This window comes from Bacillus rossius, chromosome 18 (genome assembly GCF_032445375.1).
Source record: "Bacillus rossius redtenbacheri isolate Brsri chromosome 18, Brsri_v3, whole genome shotgun sequence".
Classification (NCBI taxonomy): Eukaryota; Metazoa; Arthropoda; class Insecta; order Phasmatodea; family Bacillidae; genus Bacillus; species Bacillus rossius.
In genome coordinates, this window is record NC_086345.1 from 885968 (window position 1) to 910838 (window position 24871).

Genomic DNA, 24871 nt, shown 5'->3' on the forward strand with positions numbered 1-24871 from the left:
CTCAACATCTCATCCATTAATCAATCTTATTGAGGATGCCACTGATGGATTTAACTCGCGAGCGAAGTTTACAGTAGCAACTATGCTAGATGCGGAGAAAGCTTTCGACAAAGTCTGGATTCCTGGCCTAATTAAAAAATTGGTGACTTTTAATTTTCCGGACACATATATTCATCTGGTGGCCCATTATTTATGGCGCAGAAACTTTTTTGTCGCGATAGATGGGGCGAAGTCTTCTACTCGGGAACTAACAGCTGGGGTGCCGCAGGGCTCACCCCTCTCTCCCTTCTTTTATAATGTGTATACAGCCGATATACCGCGCGAACATGCCCATGTACAGCTCTATGCGGATGACACTGCGGTAGTTTATCAATCATCCAATTTAAATTTTGCCCTAACTATTGTCCAAAGACAGCTCACATCACTAGAACAGTGGTACACTCGCTGGCGCATTAAAATTAATGGAGCCAAGTCAACCACTATAATTTTAACTAAAAAACGTACAGCTCCTGATCGCGAAATTAAAATATTTAATCAAGAAATTCCATACGAAAAATCTGTAAGATATTTAGGCCTAACTCTCGACTCAAGTCTCACCTGGAAACATCAGGTTAATAAAGTTTCAAGGATTGCCCTAGGCACTTTAAGAACCCTATACTCAATGTTTAAGGCCCCTCAATTCCCTAGAAGGAAAAAAACTTCAACTATATCTACAAATAGTTCGCCCTCAACTTCTCTATGCTTGCGAGATGTATGGCTATGCAGCCAAGTCGCACATAAAGAAACTTCAAATAACCCAAAATAGATTCCTGCGGGTAATATCCGATTGCGAATGGTATACTAGCAATTTAGAAGTACACCAGCTCCTTAAAGTAGAATATGTCTCGCAATTTATAAAACGCCAAAATAGGTCTTTTTATGGCCAACTCGCGGCACATCCTAATGTTTTTATAAATACTATCTCCGACTACGACTCAGCTGTCCAGCGACAATTTAAAAAACCGCGACTTGCCTAAGCCAAGGCCACATACATCCCAGTGCACACAGCACTGAAACGAATATACGCAGCCGTAATTTGGCCCAGCGGGGCTCTGACTTGTTTTGATATAGTTAGCGGTGTTGCCTGGCCAAGTACTGTCCATGCCCATGGTGAAAGTATACACCGTTGAAGCTGAACTTGCCAACGAGTGGCATGCCTGGGCTGGCGATGCCGAGTGCTGGGCACACGATTGCGATTACTTATGGCCCATGCGGGGCTCTATATTAGCATGTAAAATCATTATTAGTGTTGCCCGGCCAAGTACTGTCCATGCCAATGGGGAAAGTTAATAGCCGTACGCCACCGTTAGAATTTAAGCGTAGGAGTTGTGGCCATAGGGACTCGTGATGAAGGATTGGGCAATTTCTCTAACTGCCGACTGCCCTTTGCTGGCGACAGGCGACATTAAGCTATGTCCTCTCCTGAGTGCGTCCCAAAGCAGCAACTCACGGGAAATTAAATTACATTTAATATTTCACGATTTAAATTTTAAATTTAAATGAATAACTCATTTCTCTATAGCACCGATGCTGCGGCAAAAGTTTTTCAGATGACAGAATAGGATTTTGGCTGGCGGTGCCGAGTGCTGGGTACACACTCGCGGCTCCTTTTGGCCCACGCGAGGCGCTAAATTTTATTTTCAGGCCTTTATTAGCCCAGGCGGGGCTATAGTTCATGCTAGTTGTTTTCCCCAGATACTTTTTAATAAAATTACAGGTATCATCGCAGTGTTTATTAATACTATGCGCTCTTTCCCTCATCGGACTAACTGTACACGATTATATGCCTCATTGGTCAGCCGGATATGTGCGGCATAGGAGCTTTACACTACACTCAAACAACGAGATTAATTAGGCCATTTTTTCGCAAACTCCACACGCCTCTAAATACAGACATCACGACACCTTCATGCATCAGTTAGCCAACTAACTGAGGGGAAAGGGTGACCTCCCCCGCCACTATTAAAAATAGAGCCAAGCAACATGCGACAGCTATTTTACAACTTGCAGGACCGTGAGCCACCATTAATCTTAAAATCGCACACTTCGTGCCCCGCCGTCGTTTCCAATGATTCGAACAAAGTGACGGGTTCGCAATATTTATATTGGCAACCACATAGCGAGTTATGGGAACATAATAGTTCCTGGTATCGCTGTCACACGCTCTCGGCCGAGCATATGAGGAAACGGCGGCGTGCCGAGCTAATCCGTACGGGTCCGTCTACGTCTGCGTGCTACTATAGAAGTTCTGTTCCGTGAGATCCGTCTCTGATTACGTGATCCGTCTCCGTTTCCGTGAGTGCCATTGTAGAACGGGCCTTAAAAAGAACCGTATCATTAGGTTTTTTACAACTGACTTTCTGAATTATGAACATGACTTTTGTTGCCTTATTTTGGATGTCAGGAGCCACAGGAATGAAATTTATTAGGAAATGAGAATTTAAATCGTTAGAGTTAATACATTTTTCGCAGTTGGAGTTTTGTTTGCAATAACATTATTTCTTAAATCACGCCTTATTTGAGCCGTGAGCCGGCTCGTGTAAGCAATTTAGCCTTGCGTACATCTTGGATACAACTGTTTCTTAGAACACGCTAGGATTCAAAAACTGTATTTGACACTTCATCGTCGCGTTTAATAGCTCCCTTATATTTTCTGAAAGCAGTTTCCCCTCGAGCCATCAATAACAAGATGCCAGTGTCATCTGTGCAGACGGAGGACGCGCCACACGCCGGGTTTATAAGAATAACTAGACCACTTTGTTAAGCAAATCAGTTTTATCGAACATTTTGATATTTCTGTTGCTAGAAACTTAGGTGCGCCAATGGAAAAGCATGGTAAATAAGATTGTGGTGCGATAGACCCGGTGCAGGGAGATGCCCATGGCACACAACTTTGTTAGAATTAGAGGTGATGATTAGGTCAAGCCACTAACTACCTAGATAGTAAAATAGACTTGAATCGAGCTTGAATCAAGCTTGCCATGACAAGCCTACAAGCTTGAATCAAGCTTGTCATGGCAAGTGTGTTAGCTTGAATCAAGCTTGATTAAATCTAACTAGTTTACACTTAACAAGCTTGCAGCAGCAAGCCTGCCATGACAAGCTTGCAGCAGCAAGCCTGCCATGACAAGCTTGCAGCAGCAAGCCTGCCATGACAAGCTTGCAGCAAGCTTGCCATAATGTGATTGAATCAAGCTTGCAGCAGGCTTGCCGCGACAAGCTTGCAGCTAGTTGCCATGACAAGCTTGCAGCAGGCTTGCCTTGACAAAATTGCAGCTGGCTTATTGTGACAAGCTTGCTGCTACAAGCTTGCAGCTGGTTTGCCATGACATGTTTGCTGCTGGTTTGCCATGACAAGCTTGCAGCAGGCTTGCCGCGACAAGCTTGCAGCTAGTTAGCCATGGCATGTTTGCTGCTGGTTTGCCATGACAAGCTTGCAGTTGGTTTGCCGTGACAAGCTTGCAGTTGGTTTGCCGTGACAAGCTTGCAGCTGGTTTGCCGTGACAAGCTTGCAGCAGGCTTGCCTTGACAAGCTTGCAGCAGGCTTGCCTTGACAAGCTTGCAGCAGGCTTGCCATGACAAGCTTGCAGCAGGCTTGCCATGACAAGCTGTAAATGGCTTGACACTAGATGTCATGAGATGCTTGCTATGCAGCAAGCTAGTAGTGATGTGATTAAAACAAGCTTATAACAAGTGTGCTTTCATATGCTTGTAGTAAGTCTGACTCAAACTATTATACTATCAAATTGGTTTTGCTGCAAATTTGCAGAAAATTTCAAGACTGCTATTAGTTGTCTGAAGAGTAAAATAAATTTTGTACAATCAGTGCAACACTGCTGCTGATACAGGCGTAAGAACACATAATGCTTATATTGTTCTGTCAATAATCATTATTGTACATCATTCTACAAAAAGCCAGCTGCAAGTAAAACAATTACAAATTGTCTATGTAAGACGACAAGCTGCATTAACTCTCTTTATACTTTCAAGAAAAAAATAACACCAACTATCGAATAAATCTATTTGCAGATTAATGCTCCGATTAAAGCAAAAAAGACCTGGAAAAATAGTAAACCCGGTTTTGGACCTGTTTTCGACAAGGAATTAAATAAAATACTGCCCATCTTGTTATAATACACTAAAAAGTTAGTACCTACTCTTATCAAAATCCGTATACCAAGAGCTAAGATGTTATACATCAAAAGGTAATCAAGAATAAAATTATATTTTAAAAAACTAAAAACACACGCTTTAATTGTATGAACTAAAAAGGAAAAAAATCTTTAATTATATTACTTTGTTCAACAGGGACATAATTAATTACAGCAGCTCTGTACAACGTCGGCGCTACAGGTCGTCAACCTGTGTGCGTAGTTAGCCCTCCAAGTATGAAAATGACATACTTTATAAATAGAATTGTTTTATCATCATTTGATCACATACAATTAGCACTTGATCAAATTAATTTAAAATGATCCAGCCCGTCAAAAAAAGTGCGAAGTTAGCCCCCCCCCCCTAATTTCAAAATTACAACTTTAATTATTGAATCTGAAAGAGGGTCATTTGATCAATTTTGATCAACCAAAAGTACCATTTGATCAATCATAGTTTAATAAATATATCGAATTAAAAAAAAAAAACAGAAAATGCGAAGTCCCCCCCCCCCCCCCCACACATTTCAAAATCGCAACTTTTATTATTGAATCTGAAAGAAGATCATGTGATCAAGTTTGATCAACCAAAAGTACAATTTTATCAATCATAGCTTGAAAAATATATCGAAAAATGATACTTGGAGTAAGGCCATCCTCACATTTCAAAATCGCAACTTATATTAATGAATCTGAAAGAGGATCATTTGTAAAGTTTGTTTAACCATAATTACCATTTGATCAATCATTTTTTAATAAATCTATCTAATTAAAAAAAAAGAAAACGCGAAGGTGACACCCCCCCCCCTCCCAACATTTAAAAATCGCAACTTTTATTATTGAATCTGAAAGAGAATAATTTGTTCAAGTTTGATCAACGAAAATTACCATTTGATCAATCATAGATTCATAAATATATCAAATTTAAAAAAAATCAAAACAGGATGTTAGCCCCATCCGCCCCCCGCCCCCCACATTTCAAAATCACAACTTTTTAATATTTAATCTGAAATAGTATAATTTGTTTAAGTTTGATCAACCAAAAGTACCATTTAATCAATAATGGTTTCATAAATACATAGTTTTGAAAAATTCAAATGATAGTATAGCCCTCCACATTTTTAGAAATTTTACTTTTGTTGATATTGTATATGAAAGAGTATCAATAGATAAAGTTTTACAAAAGAAATTCCTTTTTTTTAGATTTTTTTTTATTTAAATGCCTAGTTATCTCCCTTACTTACACTGTAGAAGCTAACTAGTGTACCCAATAAACGTTATTTATTTGAGTTTAATAACTTTCTACACACTAGTTTTAATCTCACAGTGTTTGTGAATGAATAGTGTTGACAGATTTAGTCTTAAGTTAAACTAGTATGTTCATGCTTTATAGTGATAATTATACCCTGAAATGACTTAAATTTCCATGTAATAGTTCGTATATTTTCAGGTTTAGTTTTGTGTGTACGTTGATCAGGTACAATTGAACAATATATTCTGTTAAACAAATAATGTTAACTTGCTTTAACTAGTTTAAATCATTACTTAATAACTAAACCAGATGGAATTCGTTTAGTTTTCTGTCACTTAACCATTCAATTATTTTTTACGTTTAGTTTGATCTTTAAGATTGATATCATTTTTCTCAATATACTATTTAATAAGAAATATTATGTATCAATTAATGACAAATAAGTTACAATATAATACTTAATTGCCAGCTAAGCTCATGGTCGGAAAGTTTGGAACCTCTGAGTTTGTGAAACAAGAAATACACAGATAAAATACTAATGAAGGTTATTAAATAATGATCTGATTTTAATATTGTGTTACTAAAACAATTCCACCTGTAGTAACTACTAAATTTTACAGGGATTAATATTCCAATAACGTAATTTAACAGTTAGAGTTAACTGTTGAAAACAAGATAATAATTTACAGTCCTTATACAAACATTTAAAGTGTGTGATGATTTAAGGAAATTCACTTTTTATAATTTAAGTTACAAATGTTGGTTGTTGTTTAAAACAGGGTTAAAATCATTGAAACAGGGATGACGTTAACCAACCTCGGCAGCTGTATACGAACGTTCATGAAGGTCTAGAATGATGTAAGTTCTTCAAACTCTTATAGCCTGCTGGACTACAACTGAAACACTACTCGTATAATTTTAATTGTGTAATGAGTTTTAGATGAGATTAGCCAGTATTTTTTTTCAACCACAGATATCTGCTTAAAATTACTTCGTTAATTAAAAAAATACCAATTTAGTTACATACCTTCAAAATTCAAAACGTTTAAAAATCGAATGCTATTTAATCAGATTTAATAAAATTTTAAGTTTCATTCTATCAGCAACATAAATAGTAATAGTTCTATCAGAACCTAAAATATATTGTAAAAATCTATTTAAACGCATTTGTGACGTATTGAAAAATTGAAAAGCAAGTATCAGTATTATGATGTTATCTGATTTCTTAGTGTAGGTACTACACACAGTACAGATAAATAAAATAAAAATGCTTTCAAAGGAAAATACTTCAACATGATAGTCCAGGAAACCAAGACTTAAAAAGGCACAAACCTGTAAAAAATTTGTCCAAAGCTGAATTTTTGCACAGTGGTAGAGTTGACTATGCTTAATAACATACCGAAAGTTTACCGCTGTAGACCTTGTGCGTATAACCGAAAAATTGCATTTAAGTACTAGATGACAGCGACTTACATCAGTCCATTAAAATGCAACCCATTTGTACAGTTTTTAATTTAGACTGTCCATAAAATTACCAAAATAACTTGAGACTTTAATACAGCCACTAAGGTTGTAAAAAGCAAAAATTGTTAATATTAAAGATATGATATTAAGCGATTAATTTATGACATTTTTTTTATCTTTGCCACCCAGATAAAAATACGACTTACACCAATTTGAAGAGCCCAATGCGAAAAATGTTCAAATAAATGTTTTTGGTTATACCTTTAGATTTAAGACAGTATATTTATATAGAGCCTAACGTAATTAGTTGGCTCATTAAAGCGGCCCGAGCGTTGCAGTGTACTGCGGCCGTACTGATCTCTCACGGCCACCGCCGTTCCAGCGCGGCATTGCGACACACTGCGTACTGCGACACTCATTCAACTTGGTCTCATTTGGAGATTACTTAAAACATAGCTAAGGTATGTTACATGTATTGAGATTATGCATTTTTTTCTTATATGAATGTTTTTTGATACAATAAAATTAACAATAAACGATTTCTGCTTGGAACTTGTAAATGAAAAACTCTAGAGGACCTCTGGTTTTATATATGCATGGATTTATTCTGTTACAACAATTTTATTACTAAATATTATTTTTGTAGCAACTAAAATTTTTTTTTCTGATACATCCTTTTATTTTCGATCAGAACAATGCTAAATTTTAATGTAGCCTGTATTCGAAAATATTAAAAATTATATATTTACTTTTTTAAAATCAGTTTACTACATAAAAATTGAATAAAACGATACATCGTAAATGCACTCTGAGTTTTTTCACTTTTATAACATAATTCCTATAATAATAGGTATTATTTTTTTTACAGAAAATAAATAAAACACGAGTTGTGTTGTAACATGTATAGGTAGCATTACATATTTTTTTTATAAGTTAATGTATTTGAGTGCTATGCCTAGCTGACGTCGTTGGATTGCTAGTGGTAAAGAGCGGTGGTGGATGGTTTTGCAAGAGTTTGACCGTATTTTATGACCCTAGCTTTGAGAGGAGGAAATGACAAAATCGAGGAGGAGCCACCGAGGTCACGAAAAAGCCTCCCAAAAAGTTCCAGAATATCGTTATAGAGAGCGTTGTCGTAGCTGGGTAGCTGCTGTCAATCAAGCAGGATTAGCTGCCACCACTGTGTCTGGACAGAGCGGTTGGGGTTGGGTTGTGCCGTTATGAAGAGCTAAACAGAAGGGGGTGGAGGGGGGAGCACTTGTCCTGTGATGTATCTGGGATGTGTAAGGCGCGAGGAGTGTGTATGCGCGTCCGCTATTTTTGATCGTCAGTTGCTAGCGCGTGCAGTACATGCTCACGCACATCAAAAAATCTGTCAAACTCATCTAGCCATAAATCAAAAACCATTTAGTCAAACGACGTCCAAATTTATCAGTATAATTTTGAACTGTTTTGCCAACAATAATATCCATTAATATTCTTAATGTAAATATTTTCATTTAAATATATATCTTAAACCTAGGAGGCATTAAAAAACCTAACCGTGACCTGATGTATCTGATTTTTCATTGCGAGGTATTTTAAATAAAGAAAAGAGAATTTTTTCTGCATGCATAATATTGCAAAATTTATAGAAATAAAAATTGTATAAGTTTCAACATCTGTTCCAAAATGCTGTAATTTAAAACAAAAATATTGTTGATTACTTTTTTATAGTTAGGTCTTTTGTTACAGCCGATTTGGATAGAATTTCAAAGAAAATATACATGTTATATGGCACGTCACCTGCAAAACGAAGATGCAAATTTTGTAATTTGGTTTGAATTTGTATAATATTAACATATATCTTCCGGGTAATGTAAAACACCTAACAACATTTGAATCGTTAAGTGCAGAATATAAGTAAGCCACCTTATGCATTAACTTTTTCAAAATGAATTTACAAATTTTCCAATTAAATTTGTTTTTATTGTGTTTATCATTATGCATTAGGAAACATCTATTTAAAAAAGTCAAAAGATATATTTCGAAGATAATATATTAAAAGTTTGTATTGATATTACCTTTTGAAACATATTAATTTGGAATTGGTAACTTGTTGACAATGGATGATTCATTTATGTAACTATCTCGTGTGCGTCTGTAAATAGATATAAAAAATCCATTTCAGCAAAGCCTACAGGCGTACGTAGATTTCAAAGTGGAAGTGATTTGAAGATTTTTACAAACTCCTGGAACATTAAAAACTTAATGTACATAACATCCTTTTATAGATATGTTACCCAATATTAAAAAATGTCCGACTAAACATTTTCTTGCATTCCAGACAGCGAAACTATTTTTAATGTTTTTTCTCAACTCGATGGATTCATCATTTAATGTCTAAACGAATTTAATATTGTACCTATTAAGTAGTTATGTAATTGTTTTCAACCTTCATTCACTACTTTTCATCCTTGCCACTAATACGTTGTCGTACAAAAATATCCTTTGGACAAAGGTTTAAGTTAATATTAAAACAAGGTAATAAAAATAAAATTCGATTAAATTGATACTTATTAAGGTTATTGTTTTTTATAATTCCAACTTCGGTTTTTATTGTTCTTTTTATCAACAATTATTTCAGCTTAACGTTTTAGGAAAAGTTTCTAAAGTTTTATAAAAATATTTTTTAAAAAAGTAATAACATTTTTAGATTTCTAGCGTTTTTATTCCCACCCCACGCAGTAATGGTTTGTAACATAAAATTTACTTAGGAAAATATTTGCAACACTAAAAATGTAAACAAAAACAAAAATTAATTCCATAGAGTACATGATAATGAGCTTTTAATTATTCTCATATTCCATACCAAAGTTTTCAAAATCCCTTGCAGCAATGGTTTGTATTATCAAGAATGTTCTTAGACAAAATGTATTGGATGAATATTAAAATATTTAAACACAGTTTGAACGGATTTTATGGTATGCCTAAGAAGGGAACTGTATGTGTTATTATACCACTCTTTTTTCAGTCCCTTGCAGCAATTTTTTGTGTAATTAAAAATTTTCTACACAAGTTTATGATTAGAATTATTAAATTAATACAAAAATCGTACGGATCCGAAGTTGTGCCCTTGCTATGATTTTTTTTCGTTCTCCAACTTTGTTTTTTTAACCCCTTGCAATATTGGATTTTTAGATAAAAATGAAAAATTAACAAAAAAATTTGAACGGATTTGGTAGTGTTTCTACTAAGGGCGTTATGAATTATTGTTAATAATTCGCCCCTATTTTTGACCCCTTTCAGAAAACGTTTGTCTAACCCAAAAATGTTTTCGACAAAAGTTTTAGATAAAAATCATAACAATACTACAAAAATCGCATAGATCCGAAGTTGTGCCTACATTGGGAGCTATGATTTTTTTTATTATCCTCAAACCCTTGTTTTATCAACCCCCTGCAGTTATGGTTGGTCGTATAAAAAAATAGCTAAGACCAAACTTCATTGCATTACTTGTACAAATTGTAATACGTTCAAACGAATATGATATTTCTCATACCTACTATGGGAGTTATAGCGATTTTTCAGGTTTTCGAAAAACCTTCCCCAATTCTACCACTTTGGTCAAATATTGCCTATTAACGAACTTGATCGAGATTTTCCACTTTCAGAATTTATTTATCAGTTTAGAAGTGATTGGTAAAAAATTTCTGCAGTTACAGTGTCCACAAATTGTATTTGAGGTCTATGGACCATGAAACGAAAAACTATATAAAAATTTCCCATAATTCGCACCGTGGGTTCGGCTACAATAGGTTGTGGTATTTACTTGAAATTTACCTAATAACAATCAGTGTAAATCGTGTCAGTATTAATAAATATGCCGTGAAAGAAATTTCATGAAACGTTGCGTATAGAATTAGGATTAAAAGTAATGCGTACTACATAAAATATAAAAAATTCATTCTTAAGGTAAAGTCGTACATTCGTCTAGCTCTGCAAATTATGTGTAAACAGTTTTGGGGGAGCATTGTTTAAATCCTATTTTAAATAATAATATTACTCAAAATAAATTATTAAAATTTTACATTTGTTTCGTTTTACATGAAATCTTAAAACATCGACAAATGTGCATTTGGAAAAAGAAGGGGAGGAAAGTATCTTCATTACATAGTTGTAAGTTTGTATTGTAAAAGTAAATACGCAAGGAAAACATTTTAACTGAGTCTGTTTGTTAACACCAAACTGAATTTTCCTTATGTGAGGTTGGCCTAAAATTGGTGAAGAAACATGTTAAGCAAAGATGTAACTCGTTGGATCACATATTGTAGAACCAAATTGTCATGTCCACCAGTTTGGCCTCGGCTGGTATGATAGCACAAGCCCCAAGAGCGCCACCCATCCTACAAAATCTATGGGGAGGAAAGTTAGTTCACCACCCGCCCCTAGATGGCAGACAAAGGGGAATGTAAATTAAGGAAACTTTGTCTACCTGCCCAGCCTAATTCAGGACAAATATGTAAATACCCAGTGTTGTATCAAGAAGCCTTTAAATTATACAAGTGAATGTAAATAGTATTGTAATTCGAATATGTATGCACAGGAAGGGTACAGATGTGCCCTCCCTGATGAATATGTACATACATTGTATATTTATTCTGGCTGAGCTAAGCCAGGCAGAACGCTCTTCCCAGTAATTTCTGGGTTAATAAAAGTGGCAGAATACTTGAGCATTATTATTTAGGCAGCGACCTCTCTGGAGGACCGCTCCACCTTCCTACCTCTCCCTGCTCAAGGGCAGCGACCCCTGCTTGGGGACCGCTCCCGCTCCTCCCCTCTGCCCGACCTCCCCCTGCTCGGGGACCGCTCCAGTTCCTCCTCTCTGCCTGGGACAAGTCAATTTGGCGCCCAACGTGGGGCCAGTCCCTGCCTCTACGAGAGCTATCAGCACAACCGGAGCAAACATCCACTTCCAGGAGTGAAGACAACACCTGGTGGCGCCCAACAGAAATACCGCAATGGAGTCTACACCGTGTGCCGCCCCAGATTGCCGTACCCAGGATGGACCCCAAACCCCCTGCGTGTGTTGCAGGACATTATTCCACTTGCAGTATCTGGGACACAATAATCGAGACATCTATCCACAAGACTTCATCCACATATGCCAAACCTGCCGAGAACAATTGTGGGACCAGAAGCCAACATCAGTTGTACCACGCGAATGCTTTGCCCGAGACTGCCCACGGACTGCCCTAGTGCTTACCACCTGCAAGAGCTGCTATCGGGAGTACCATCTATCCTGCTTAGGCTGGGATGACACCCCACTGAACCTCACGGAACTCTCTTTCAAGTGCGGAATATGTAGGAACACCCTAGAAATTCCCAGTGGCGCCGAAACGAAGATGACACCGAGGCCTTTCCGGGGACAAGACCATGAGGATCCTGTCAAACAGCTCCAGCACTGGGAGCAGGCCCTACAGACCCAGGGGATTCCCCAGGGCGAATGGATTGACCAGATAGGGCCATTACTACTTGGGGAAGCCTCTAGATGGTGGAATAACCATGAAGGGCTGTATGACACCTGGGAAGAGTTCACAGGGGGCTTCCTGAACCATTTTGGAAACCAATCAAGACTGGCAAAGCTTACTGCCCAATTATATGGTACCAAACAAAAGGAAGGAGAGGATGTCGAAAGTTTCTTACTACAGAAAAGGAAACTTTATAAGAGGCTACACCCAGGGAGAGACCCAAATGAATTTCTTCCTACCTTGTTGGAGCTGGTGCGGCCCAACCTACGGCCATTTCTACGGCATCCGCCTCCCGAGAATTCATCCGAACTTATGGTTCGAGCCACTGCCGTGCAGCGAGACTGTCTCGAAACTAGGGGCACTATAACAAGTAAACCTTGTTCACCACCAACCCTGGTACAAGAATATGCTACCCCCAACAAAAGGTTGCCGAAGTGTTGGCACTGCCCTGAACAACACTTTCACAAAGACTGCCCAGTGCTTCGCTGCAAACAGTCTGAAAGGAACAGCCTCAACACAGTAGACCTCTGGAGGGAAAGAGTGGTGCCAACAAGCCCTACCCCTACACCGAAGGTAGAAGACCTCAACTCCCAAGCTCCGCTCGAAGGTAGACCGACCCCGAGCCTTATGTGCGTACAGCACCACCCACAACAAGAACTGCCAAGAGTCAAGGTGCAACTGGACTCACAGCCCATTCAGGCTCTTATCGACTCAGCCGCCACCACTAATTATGTGCGCGAGAGTGTTGTGCAGATAATAGGGACCCCTATTACTTCCCAACTCTAAATGGCACAGCTTGCCACCCAGGGATCCACCATGACCTTACTGGGCAATGCTGTGGTACAATGCTGCATAGCCGATGTGGAGATGGAGATCCCATGTCTAGTCACAAAGGACCTTCGAGAAGAACTTGTGCTGGGCCAAGATTGGCTCACGCAGCAGCAGGCGATATTGGACTTTGAAGATCAAACTATACACTTCGGACGAACATCCCGCCGGACTCTTGACTGGGGCACCAAAGGAATGGGTGACCTGAATGCCCCTAATCAAAGTGGTGTTAACCCTAATCCTGGAATCTGCACTGAACAACACAGAGACCAACCTATGGTTGTGTTGACGCAAGGGGACCGGAGACCTCAAGAAACTCCTTCCCTTCGCTCTGCCACAACCAAGCCAAGCCAAAATAACTCGGGCAGTGGTTTCCAGTGGTGCCAGAAAGGAGGAACCCCAAAGGGGAAATCGACCATGCAGTCATGGAGACAGCCGCTGAGCGGCGCCCAATCAAAGGCAAGATGCCACTGGAAGAAAGAGCCTTTTCCAGCCCGAGGAATATGGTTTCCCCAGAACAGGATTCACCTGCAGCCATGGAGACGGAAAACAGATCTGTCCAAAAACCCCGAACCCCAGGAACCTACTAGCCCCTCTCCACCAGGACAACTACCTCCAGGACCCTACGACCATGGGAACGGCTGGGCAGACCAGCCCGCTACCGACTAACCTCCGCGAAGTGTAGTGGCCAGTGTAGAAGAGCCAGCCCTGGGACTGAAGCCCAGCGTGCTGACTCCTGGCATGTGCAACGATCCCAGCCAAGGCCACAGAGGGAGGGGGGCGAATTGAGATGTCCACCAGTTTGGCCTCGGCTGGTATGATAGCACAAGCCCCAAGTGCGCCACCCAGCCTAAACAATCTATGGGGAGGAAAGTTAGTTCGCCACCCGCCCCTAGATGGCAGACAAAGGAGAATGTAAATTAAGGAAACTTTGTCTACCTGCCCAGCCTAATTCAGGACAAATATGTAAATACCCAGTGTTGTATCAAGAAGCCTTTAAATTATACAAGTGAATGTAAATAGTATTGTAATTCGAATATGTATGCACAGGAAGGGTACAGATGTGCCCTCCCTGATGAATATGTACATACATTGTATATTTATTCTGGCTGAGCTAAGCCAGGCAGAAAGCTCTTCCCAGTAATTTCTGGGTAGATAAAGTGCTCTGGTTTCCCTTCAGAAGCATTGAATTGTTCAGGGGAATTTTTGCAAGCTATTTGAAGCAAATCAGTGCACTTTCGGCTTTATACTAACTGATTTCCTTTCAGCGATTTTAGCGAGCCGCCGAGACCTGCTGCTGCAAGTTCCTGAGTCGACCACCAGGAGTGCTCTTGTCGTAGATCTAGCTCTTAGCACCTAGATCCTCTTCTTGTGAGTGCTGTGCGCTACCAAATCGTAGCCTATAGGGGAGGTCGAGGGGGGGATCTGGAATGGAACCCCACCCGACGACGCCGAACCTGGGCGGAGGCGATCTCGGTCCGAGGCCTTCGGCCGAAGCCACCATGTTGACCGACCGACCAACGCCGACGAAACCTTATGGACGACCAGCGAAAGCAACTGCATCTTCGAAACCATCGACGACGAAGCTGACCGTGCCTGGTGTGGCGGCCTCTTCCGTGGCGGGAGGGGGGGGGCTCTGCCTTCGCCCTTGGCACCGGCGGGGGTCCGCCCCCAGAGCGCCAACATCAAGGTCAGCGACTCGAAACACCTCGCCGGCATCGACCTGTCCACTATTCCGACTGCTTCCTCGTCTCCTACTCTGTCTGTCTACACCACTACCACCACCACTGCCTCTATCCCCTCGCCCATCGTGACTGCCGCTCCCTCCTTACCCGTTCTCGTCGTTGACGCGCCTGTGGACCCCATGGACACCGCCGCTCCAGCTACTTCAGACGACGACTTTGGGTTCGTGAAGCCTCGGAAGACCACCAAGCGGCCTCTCCGCGACGTGCTCTCTTCGGATGACGCCGTCCCAGTGGAAAACCGCTACGGATCCTTATCCTCCTTGCCTGACTCCGACATCGACGACACCGCCTCATCTGCTCCTCCTCTCACCGCCAAGTCTCGTCGTACCCAGCACCCGAAGAGACATAAGACTGTTGCCGCGCTGCCCCAGCCTCAACCTTCTACATCTGTCTCCCCTCCGCAACCTCAGCCATCCACGTCTCAGCAGCCGGCCACCTCTGCTCCGTCTGCACCTAAGCCGCCTCGCATGCCACCCATTGGCATTCGCTCCTCGCCGACCGCTCAACCCTTCCTCCACATCAAACACTTGCAGTCCTTGCTCACCGGTCCACTCACCGCCACCTCCATTAACGACCGTACGTCTTTCTACACTGCTAATCCTCACGACCATCAGTTCCTCTACGACCACCTCAAGAGACATGGCTACCAGCCCTACACCCACCTGCGTCCCGACGAGCGCACCGACCATTTTGTGGTCAAGCGCCTGCCCTCCTCCACCACCGCGGACGAGGTCAAGGAGGCTCTCCTGGACCTCGGCCTCCCGGTGGGCACCGTCTTGCCGCTCCGCACCTCCGCCGACTCAACAACCCGGCCCTTCCTCGTCTGCACCAACGGACTAGGGGAGGCGACGCAGTTCCTCAAACTGAAGACGCTAGGCTGCTGGGTGGTGACCGTAGAGCGCTACCGGGGCTCTGGGAGGGTACCCCAGTGCTATCGGTGCCAGTCCACCGGACATCCATCGACACGCTGCGAGCGGGACCCCAGGTGTTTCAAATGCGCTGGGCACCACTGGTCGCGAGACTGCACCTCTACGACTAAAAAGTGTGTCAATTGCGACGGGCCGCACTTTGATACCTCGACGGACTGCCGTGTCATACAGGCATACATCCGACGACACCCGCCGCGACCTGCTGACCCGACGATGACGACCGACGCTCCGCGTCCGTCTGCTCCGCTCCCTTCTGACGTTCGGACTTTCCCGGCCCTGCGGACTCCTGCTTGGCAGGGCCACGACCCGCCTTCCTCCTCTTCCCGGGCACCACCTCTTGCTCACCTCCCCTCATCCTCTTCACAGAGGCCACCCGACACGTCATCCACTTCCACTCGCCCCACCGATGCCGACTCGGACGACACTTCGCTGACATCCATGTTGAGGGAACTCATCACGCTCATCCGCCACTACCTGCCACTAATCCGCCAGGTCCTGACGGCGCTTTCCCGTGCCCAGACCCCATCGGAGAAATTTGAGGTGCTCCTCCAAGCCCTCCTCAATTTCTTTGATGAATCACGCCCCACCCCTTAGTATCCTTATCTGGAACACCTTCTCCCTTCCTCCCAAACTGCACGATCTTCTCCACCTTCTCCGGGTGCATTCTCCCGATGTCGTGTTCCTCGCAGAAACCTGGCTCGACCCCCCAACACCCCTCCATATTCCGGGGTACGCCGTTCACCGCGCCGATCGTAATGGTCGGGGCGGAGGGGTGGCGTTAATCGTCCGCGCTACCTTGTCCCACCATCGTCGTCTCGTTCCGTCTTTCCCCGCGGCCGAGGCTGTCGCCGTGCGTTTGCACGGTTTTTCCGTACTCCCTGACTTTGGTCTCCCTCTATCTCCCGCCCCAATTCCCCTTCTCTACCGACGTCATTGTGGCCCTCGGGCGGCTCTACGCCCACGTCGTGCTGGCCGGGGACTACAATGCGACCCATCCTTTTTGGGGCTGCGCTGCCGCGAACCGGCAGGGCAGCTCCCTCCGTCAATTCCTCCGGCGTACTCGCCTTTCTCTTCACGCACCACCCACACCGACCTTCTATCCGGCCCAGCGCCATCGCCGCCCCAGTGTCATCGACCTCGCTCTCTCATCACTCCTTCCCGTCATTTCGCACCTTCGCACCATCACCGCCGGTACTTCCGACCACTTGCCTGTCCTCGGCTCGCTCCACTTCTTTCCTCACACCAACCCTCACCTCCCCCGGTACGACTTCATCCACGCCGACTGGTATGGCTTCCAGGATTCACTCTCCGATGCTCTGGACCTCACGCTTTCCTTCGCCACTCCTGCTCAACTCGACGACCGAGTCCTCTACTTTTCCGACGCCATCTCTACGGCCGCTTCTTCTCACATTCCGCTCGCGCCTCCGCGCCCTCTCATCGTCCCCTTCCCGCCGTATCTCCGTGACGCCGTGTCCTTGCGCAACCGCTTCCGTGGTCGCTGGCAGGCGAGCTGCTCCCCGCTGCATCGCCGAGTTTACCTGGTGCTCCGGGGGTGGTGCCGCCGGTTGATCGCGGGGTGGAGGGCCCGACTGGAGGCGCGGCGCCTCGGCTCCCTCACCGCTACCTCTGGCTCTCTGTGGTCTTACGTCCGTCGCCTTCGTTCCGTCCCCACCTCCATCCCTCCCCTCATTCTTCCTGTCGGGGTGGCGGAGATGGCTTCGGAGCGGACCGAGGCGGTCGCCGCCTACCTCGCCACCACCTTCGCCTCCGCCCCCCACCCCACCTTGTCGTCGGAGTCCTCGGACGATGATGATGCTCCTTCCCCCTTGTCCCGTCACGTCACTCTCCCCCTCCTCCCTGATGTCCAGCCCTTCCCGCTTGCCACGCCTTCTGAAGTCACCTCTCTGCTCTCCCATCTCAAGTTTCGTTCGGCCCCCAGCTCCGACTTCATTCCCGCCCCCGTTCTGCGCCATCTTCCCCGTAAAGCCACTGTTTTTTTCACTCGCATCATTAACGCCATGTTCATCCTCTGCCATTTTCCGTCTCCTTGGAAACTCGCCATCGTCTCGCCCATCCCCAAGCCCGGCAAGCCTTCATCCTTACCTTCCTCCTACCGTCCTATCTCTCTTCTCCCCATCCTCTCCAAGATCGCAGAGAGAGTCATCCACCGGCGCCTTCTTCTTCAGGTCAACACCCTTCACCTGCTCCCCCATCACCAGTTCGGTTTCCGCCCCCGTCATTCCACCACCCACGCCATTGCTCGTGTGGAACTCCTGGTGGTGCATGGGTTCGCCAGGCGGCAACACACGAGCATGGTGCTCTTGGACCTGGCCCGTGCATTCGACTCTGTTCCGCATTCCCAACTCATCTCTCACCTCTCCGCCATCGGTCTTCCGCCGCACCTGGTCCGTCTCCTCTGCTCGTTCCTGGGGGGTCGCTCCTTCCGGGTTCGAGTTGAGGGGACGCTTTCCGCACCCCTGCCCATTCTCGCCGGCGTCCCCCAGGGCGCCATTCTCTCGCCTCTCCTGTTCGCCCTCCACATTTCCGACTTGCAGCCCCCGCCTGGGACCTACCTGGTGCAGTACGCCGACGATACCTGTCTCCTCGCCTCCTCCGTCTCCGAGCGGCTGCTCGGCGACCGCCTTGCCCGCGGACTCACCTCACTCAACACCCAGTTCCTTGCGCACGTCATTGGCTTGAATCACTCCAAATCACGCTCTATCATTTTCTCCCTTCTTCATCCTCACTAGGACCGCCCCCCCCGCATCTCCACCGTAGTCGTCCCCTGGTCGCCCACCCTCCGCTATCTCGGGGTCACCCTCGATCGTTCGTTCACTTTTCTTCCGCACCTGGAATCCGTCCGCACCAAGTCCCGCGCCATCTTGGCCCAGCTGGCCACCGTACTCAGGCCGTCCTCTGCCGTTCCGCTCCCAGTTCGCCTCACCGCATATCGCTCATATGTCATCTCACATTTCATCTACGCCTGCCTGGTCTGGGTTCACTCATCTCGTTCCAACCTTCGACCTGTCACGTGCTCATATTTTCTTGGTGCCCGCCTTCTCCTCGGCCTCCCTCGCGCCACGCTCCGCCAGACACTGTTGGACAGAACGGGACTTCCGCACCTCCACCACCTGCTCTGTCAGACGACCGACACTTTCCTCCGTCGTTGCCGACGTAGCGACAATCCGTACATTTGGCAGCTGGCGGAGCCGCCGCCCGACGCACCGCACCCACGACGTCCGCTTTTCAGTTACTATCACTTACTTGACGAAGGACAGCCGGACGACGTAGGCGCGGCCGGTGGACCAGAATGATGACCCTGGGGCCTCCACGACGATTGGTAGCACTGTGGGAACCCCATCCTCCTCGGCGCCGCCATGATGATCTTCTCTCCGCTGTTCCGCGCCGGCCCATCAACGGCGTGGCACCATCCGAGCCCTGAGGACCCCCCAGCAGCCGTGAAGAACTCGCCCATCAATAAGTAGCTGAGCATCAAGGACGACCTCGTCGGGGAAGCTCTGCTTTGTTGAATAAAGACTATTGTCACCTTGCAGGCCTTGTGCCCATGTACCAATCTTTTATTGTACCTTGTGCCCTTTTTTATTAAATAATGGATTTTTTGGTGGGTGACTCCCTTCAGTGGGAGTCCCCTTTGTAAAAAAAAAAAAAAAAAAAGCATTGATTCATTAAGGGGGATTTTTCGGAAGCATTTGAAGCAAATCCGAGCACTCTTGGCCATTTACTAACTGATTTCTTTTCAGCGATTTTGGCAAGCCACCGACACCTGCTGCTGCTAGTTCCTGCGATCGCCACCAGGAGTGCTCTTGTTGTAGATCTAGAGACTAGTGCTAGATCCTCTTGCCAAGTGTGTGTGATACCGAATCATAGCCTATAGGGGCGGTCGAGGGGGGGTCTGGAATGGATCCCCACCCGACGACGCCGAACCTGGGCGGAGGCGATCTCGGTCCGAGGCCTTCGGCCGAAGCCACCATGTTAACCGACCGACCAACGCCGACGAAAGCTTATGGACAACAGGCGAAAGCGACTGCATCTTCCCAACCATCTACGACGAAGTCGACCACGCCTGGTGTGGTGGCCTCTTCTGTGTTGGGGGGGGGGGGCTCTGCCTTCGCCCTTGGCACCGGTGGGGGTTCACCCCCAGAGCGCCAACATCAAGGTCAGCGACTCCAAACACAAACACCTCGCCGGCATCGACCTGTCCACCATTCCGACTGCTATCTCGACTCGTACTCTGTCCATCTACACCACTACAACCACCACTGCCTCTATCACCTCGCCCATGGTGACCGCTGCTCCCTCCTTGCCCGTTCTCGTCGTTGACGCGCCTGTGGACCCCATGGACACCGCCGCTCCAGCTACTTCGGACGATGACTTTGGCTTCGTGAAGCCTAGGAAGACCACCAAGAGGCCTCTCCGCGACGTGCTTTCTTCGGACGACGCCGTCCCAGTGGACAACCGCTACGGATCCTTATCCTCCTTGCCGGACTCTGACAACGACGCTGCTGCCTCGTCTGCTCCTCCTCTCACCACCAAGCCTCGTCGTACCCAACACCCGAAGAGACATAAGACTATTGCCACGCCGTCCCAGCCTCAACCTTCTACGTCTGTCTCCCCTCCGCAACCTCAGCCATCCATGTCTCAGCGGCCTGCCGCCTCTGCTCCGTCTGCACCTAAGCCGCCTCGCATGCCACCCATTGGCATTCGCTCCTCGCCGACCGCACAACCTTTCCTCCACGTCAAAAACCTGCAGTCCTTGCTCACCGGTACACTCACTGCCACCTCCATTAACGACCGTACGTCTTTCTACACCGCTAATTCTCACGACCATCAGTTCCTCTTCGACCACCTCAAGAGACATGGTTACCAGCCCTACACCCACCTGCGTCCCGACGAACGCACCGACCGTGTAGTGGTCAAGCGACTGCCCTCCTCCACCACCGCGGACGAGGTCAAGGAGGCTCTCCTGGACTTCGGCCTCCCAGTGGGCACCGTCGTGCCGCTCTGCACCTCCGCCGACTCGACGACCCGGCCTTTCCTCGTCTGCACCAATGGACTAGGGGAGACGACGCAGTTCCTTAAACTGAAGATGCTCGGCTGCTGGGTGGTGTCTGTAGAGCGCTACCGGGGCTCTAGGAGGGTGCCCCAGTGCTATCGGTGCCAGTCCACCGGACATCCGTCGACATGCTGCGAGTGGGACCCCAGGTGTTTTAGATGCGCTGGGCACCACTGGTCGCGAGACTGCACTTCCACGACTAAAAAGTGCGTCAATTGTTACGGCCCGCACTTTGCTACCTCGATGGACTGCCGTGTCCTACAGGCGTACATCCGACGACACCCGCCGCGACCTGCTGTCCCGACAATGACATCCGATGCTCCACGGCCGTCTGCTCCGCTCCCTTCTGACGTTCGGACTTTCCATGCTCTGCAGACTCCTGCTTGGCAGGGCCGCGACCCACCTTCCTCCTCTTCCCAGGCACCACCTCATGCTCACCTCACCTCATCTTCTTCGCTGCGGCCTCCCACCACGTCACCCACTTCCACTCACCCCGCCGACGCCGACTCAGACGTCACTTCACTGACATCCATGCTGAGGGAACTCATCACGCTCATCCGCCACTACCTGCCACTCATCCGCCAGGTCCTGACGGTGCTTTCCCATGCCCAGACCCCATCGGAGAAATTTGAGGTGCTCCTCCAAGCCCTCCTAAATTTCTTCAATGAATCCCGCCCCGCCCCTTAGTATCCTTATCTGGAACACCTTCTCCCTTCCTCCCAAACTCCACGATCTTCTCCACCTTCTCCGGGTGCATTCTCCCGATGTCGTGTTCCTCGCCCAGACCTGGCTCGACCCCCCCGCGTTCACCCCGCCGATCGTGATGGTCGGGGCGGAGGGGTGGCGTTAATCGTCCGCGCTACCTTGTCCAACCATCGTCGCCTCGTTCCATCTTCCCCCGCGACCGAGGTGGTCGCCGTGCGTTTGCACGGTTTTTCGTACTCCTTGACTTTGGTCTCCCTCTATCTCCCGCCCCAATTCCCATTCCCTACCGACGACATTGTGGCCCTCGGGCGGCTCGACGCCCACGTCGTGCTGGCCGGGGACTACAATGCGACCCATCCTTTTTGGGGCTGCGCTGCCACGAACCGGCGGGGCAGCTCCCTCCATCAATTCCTCTGGCGTACTCACCTTTCTCTTCACGCACCACCCACTCCGACCTTCTATCCGGCCCAGCACCATCGTCGCCCCAGTGTCATCGACCTCTCCCTCTCATCACCCCTTCCCGTCATTTCTCACCTTCGCACCATCACCACCGGTACATCCGACTACTTGCCTGTCCTCGGCTCGCTCCACTTCTTTCCTCACTCCAACCCCCACCTCCCCCGGTACGACTTCCTCCACGCCGACTGGTATGGCTTCCAGGATTCACTCTCCGATGCTCTGGACCTCACGCTTCCCTTCGCCACTCCTGCTCAGCTCTACGACTGAGTCCTCTAGTTTTCCGACGCCATCTCTTCGGCCGCTTCTTTTCACATTCCGCTCACGCCTCCGCACCTTCTCATCATCCCTTTCCCACCGTATCTCCGTGACGCGTCTCCTTGCGCAACCGCTTCCGTGGTTGCTGGCAGGCGAGCCGCTCCCCGCTGCATCGCAGAGTTTACCTGGTGCTCCGGGGGTGGTGCCGCCGGTTGATCGCGAAGTGGAGTGCCCGACTGGAGGCGCGGCGCCTCGGCTCCCTCACCGCTACCTCTGGCTCTCTGTGGTCTTACATCCGTCGCCTTCGTTCCGTCCCCTCCTCTATCCCTCCCCTCACTCTTCCTGTCGGGGTGGCGGAGACGGCTTTGGAGCGATCCGAGGCGGTCGCCGCCTACCTCGCCACCACCTTCGCCTCCGCCCCCACCCCACCTTGTCGTCGGAGTCCTCGGACGATGATGATGCTCCTTCTCCCTTGTCCCGTCACGTCACTCTCCCTCTCCTCCCTGATGCCCTGCCCTTCCCGCTTGTCACACCTTCTGAAGTCACCTCTCTGCTCTCCCGTCTCAAGTTCCGTTCGGCCCCCGGCTCCGACTCCATACCCACCTCCGTTCTACGCCATCTTCCCCGTAAAGCCACTGTTTTTCTCACTCGCATCATTAACGCCATGTTCATCCTCTGTCATTTTCCGTCTCCTTGGAAACTCGCCATAGCCTCGCCCATCCCCAAGCCAGGCAAGCCTGCTTCCTTATCTTCCTCCTACCGTCCTATCTCTCTTCTCCCCATCCTCTCCAAGATCGCAGAGAGAGTCATCCACCGGCGCCTTCTTCTTCAGGTCAACACCCTTCACCTGCTCCCCCATCACCAGTTCGGTTTCCGCCCCCGTCATTCCACCACCCACGCCATTGCTCGTGTGGAGCTCCTGGTGGTGCAGGGGTTCGCCAGGAGGCAACAAACGGGCATGGTGCTCTTGGACCTGGCCCGTGCATTCGACTCCGTTCCGCATTCCCAACTCATCTCTCGCCTCTCAGCCATCGGACTTCCGCCGCACCTGGTCCGTCTCCTCTGCTCGTTCCTGGGGGGTCGCACCTTCCGGGTTCGAGTTGAGGGGACGCTTTCCGCACCCCGGCCCATTCTCGCCGGCGTCCCCCAGGGCGCCATTCTCTCGCCTCTCCTGTTCGCCCTCCACATTTCCGACTTGCAGCCCCCACCTGGGACCTACCTGGTGCAGTACACCGACGATACCTGTCTCCTCGCCTCCTCCGTCTCCGAGCGGCTGCTCGGAGGCCACCTTGCATGCGGACTCACCTAACTCAACACCCAGTTCCTTGCGCACGGCATCGGCTTGAATCACTCCAAGTCACGCTCTATCATTTTCTCCCTTCATCATCCTCACCAGGACCACCCCCCCGCATCTCCACCATAGTCATCCCCTGGTCGCCCACCCTCCGCTATCTTGGGGTCACCCTCGACCGATCGTTCACTTTTCTTCCGCACCTGGAATCCATCCGCTCCAAGTCCCGCGCCGTCTTGGCCCAGCTGGCCACTGAACTCAGACCGTCCTCTACCGTTCCGCTCCCTGTTCGCCTCACCGCATATCGCTCATATGTCATCTCACATTTCATCTAGGCATGCCCGGTCTGGGTTCACTCATCTCGTTCAAACCTTCGCCCTGTCACGCGCTCATATTTCCTTGGTACTCGCCTTCTCCTCGGCCTCCCTCGTGCCACGCTCCGCCAGACTCTATTGGACAGGACGGGACTTCCGCACCTCCACCGCCTGCTCTGTCAGACGACCCACACTTTCCTCCGTCGTTGCCGACGTAGCGCCAATCCGTACATTCGACAGCTGGCAGAGACGCCGCCCGACGCACCGCACCCCCGACGTCCGCTCTTCAGTTACGATCACTTACTTGACGAAGGACAGCCGGACGACGACGACGCGGCCGGTGGACCAGACAGATGACCCTGGGGCCTCCACATCGACTGGTAGCACTGTGGGAACCCCCTCCTCCTCGGTACCGTCATGGTGATCTTCTCCGCTGTTCCGCGCCGGCCCATCAACGGCGCAGCACCGTCCGAGCCCTGCGGACCACCAGCAGCCATGAAGAACTCGCCCATCAAGAAGTAGCTGAGCATCAAGGACGACCTCGTCGGGGCAGCTCTGCTTTGTTGAATAAAGACTTTTGTAGCTTTGCAGGCCTTGTGCCCATGTATTAATCTTTTATTGTACCTTGTACCCCCCTTTTTTATTAAATGATGGATTTTTTTGGTGGGTGACTCCCTTCAGTGGGAGTCCCCTTTGAAAAAAAAAAAACTTGAGCTTTATTATTTAGGCAGCGACCTCTCTGGAGGACCGCTCCTCTTTCCTACCTCTCCCTGCTCTTGGGCAGCGACCCCTGCTTGGGGACCGCTCCCGCTCCTCCCCTCTGCCCGACCTCCCCCTGCTCTTGGGCAGCGACCC

General features: G+C 47.8%; 1 protein-coding gene across 1 annotated transcript; it reads right to left on the minus strand.

The window, feature by feature from the left end:
• Positions 1-22802: 22802 nt before the first annotated feature.
• LOC134541348 (uncharacterized) lies at positions 22803-24546 on the minus strand. The gene is made up of 6 exons (XM_063384770.1): positions 24321-24546; positions 24088-24256; positions 23854-23987; positions 23460-23752; positions 23172-23384; positions 22803-23021 (listed from the first exon to the last, which is right to left on the minus strand). Exons 1-6 carry the CDS (start codon positions 24544-24546, stop codon positions 22803-22805), a joined length of 1254 nt encoding a protein of 417 aa, XP_063240840.1.
• Positions 24547-24871: the final 325 nt, after the last annotated feature.

Bases quoted from the DNA above. Each gene is read 5' to 3' on its own strand.
- LOC134541348 (XM_063384770.1), bottom strand. From the start codon at position 24,546: ATGCTCAGCTACTTCTTGATGGGCGAGTTCTTCATGGCTGCTGGTGGT. The intron at 23,753-23,853 runs GTGGGCGACCAG...GAGTGATTCAAG, and splicing joins TGACCCCAAGATAGCGGAGG to CCGATGCCGTGCGCAAGGAA. The intron at 23,022-23,171 runs GTAGGAGGAAGA...AAGATGGCGTAG, and splicing joins GGGAGAAGAGAGATAGGACG to AACGGAGGTGGGTATGGAGT.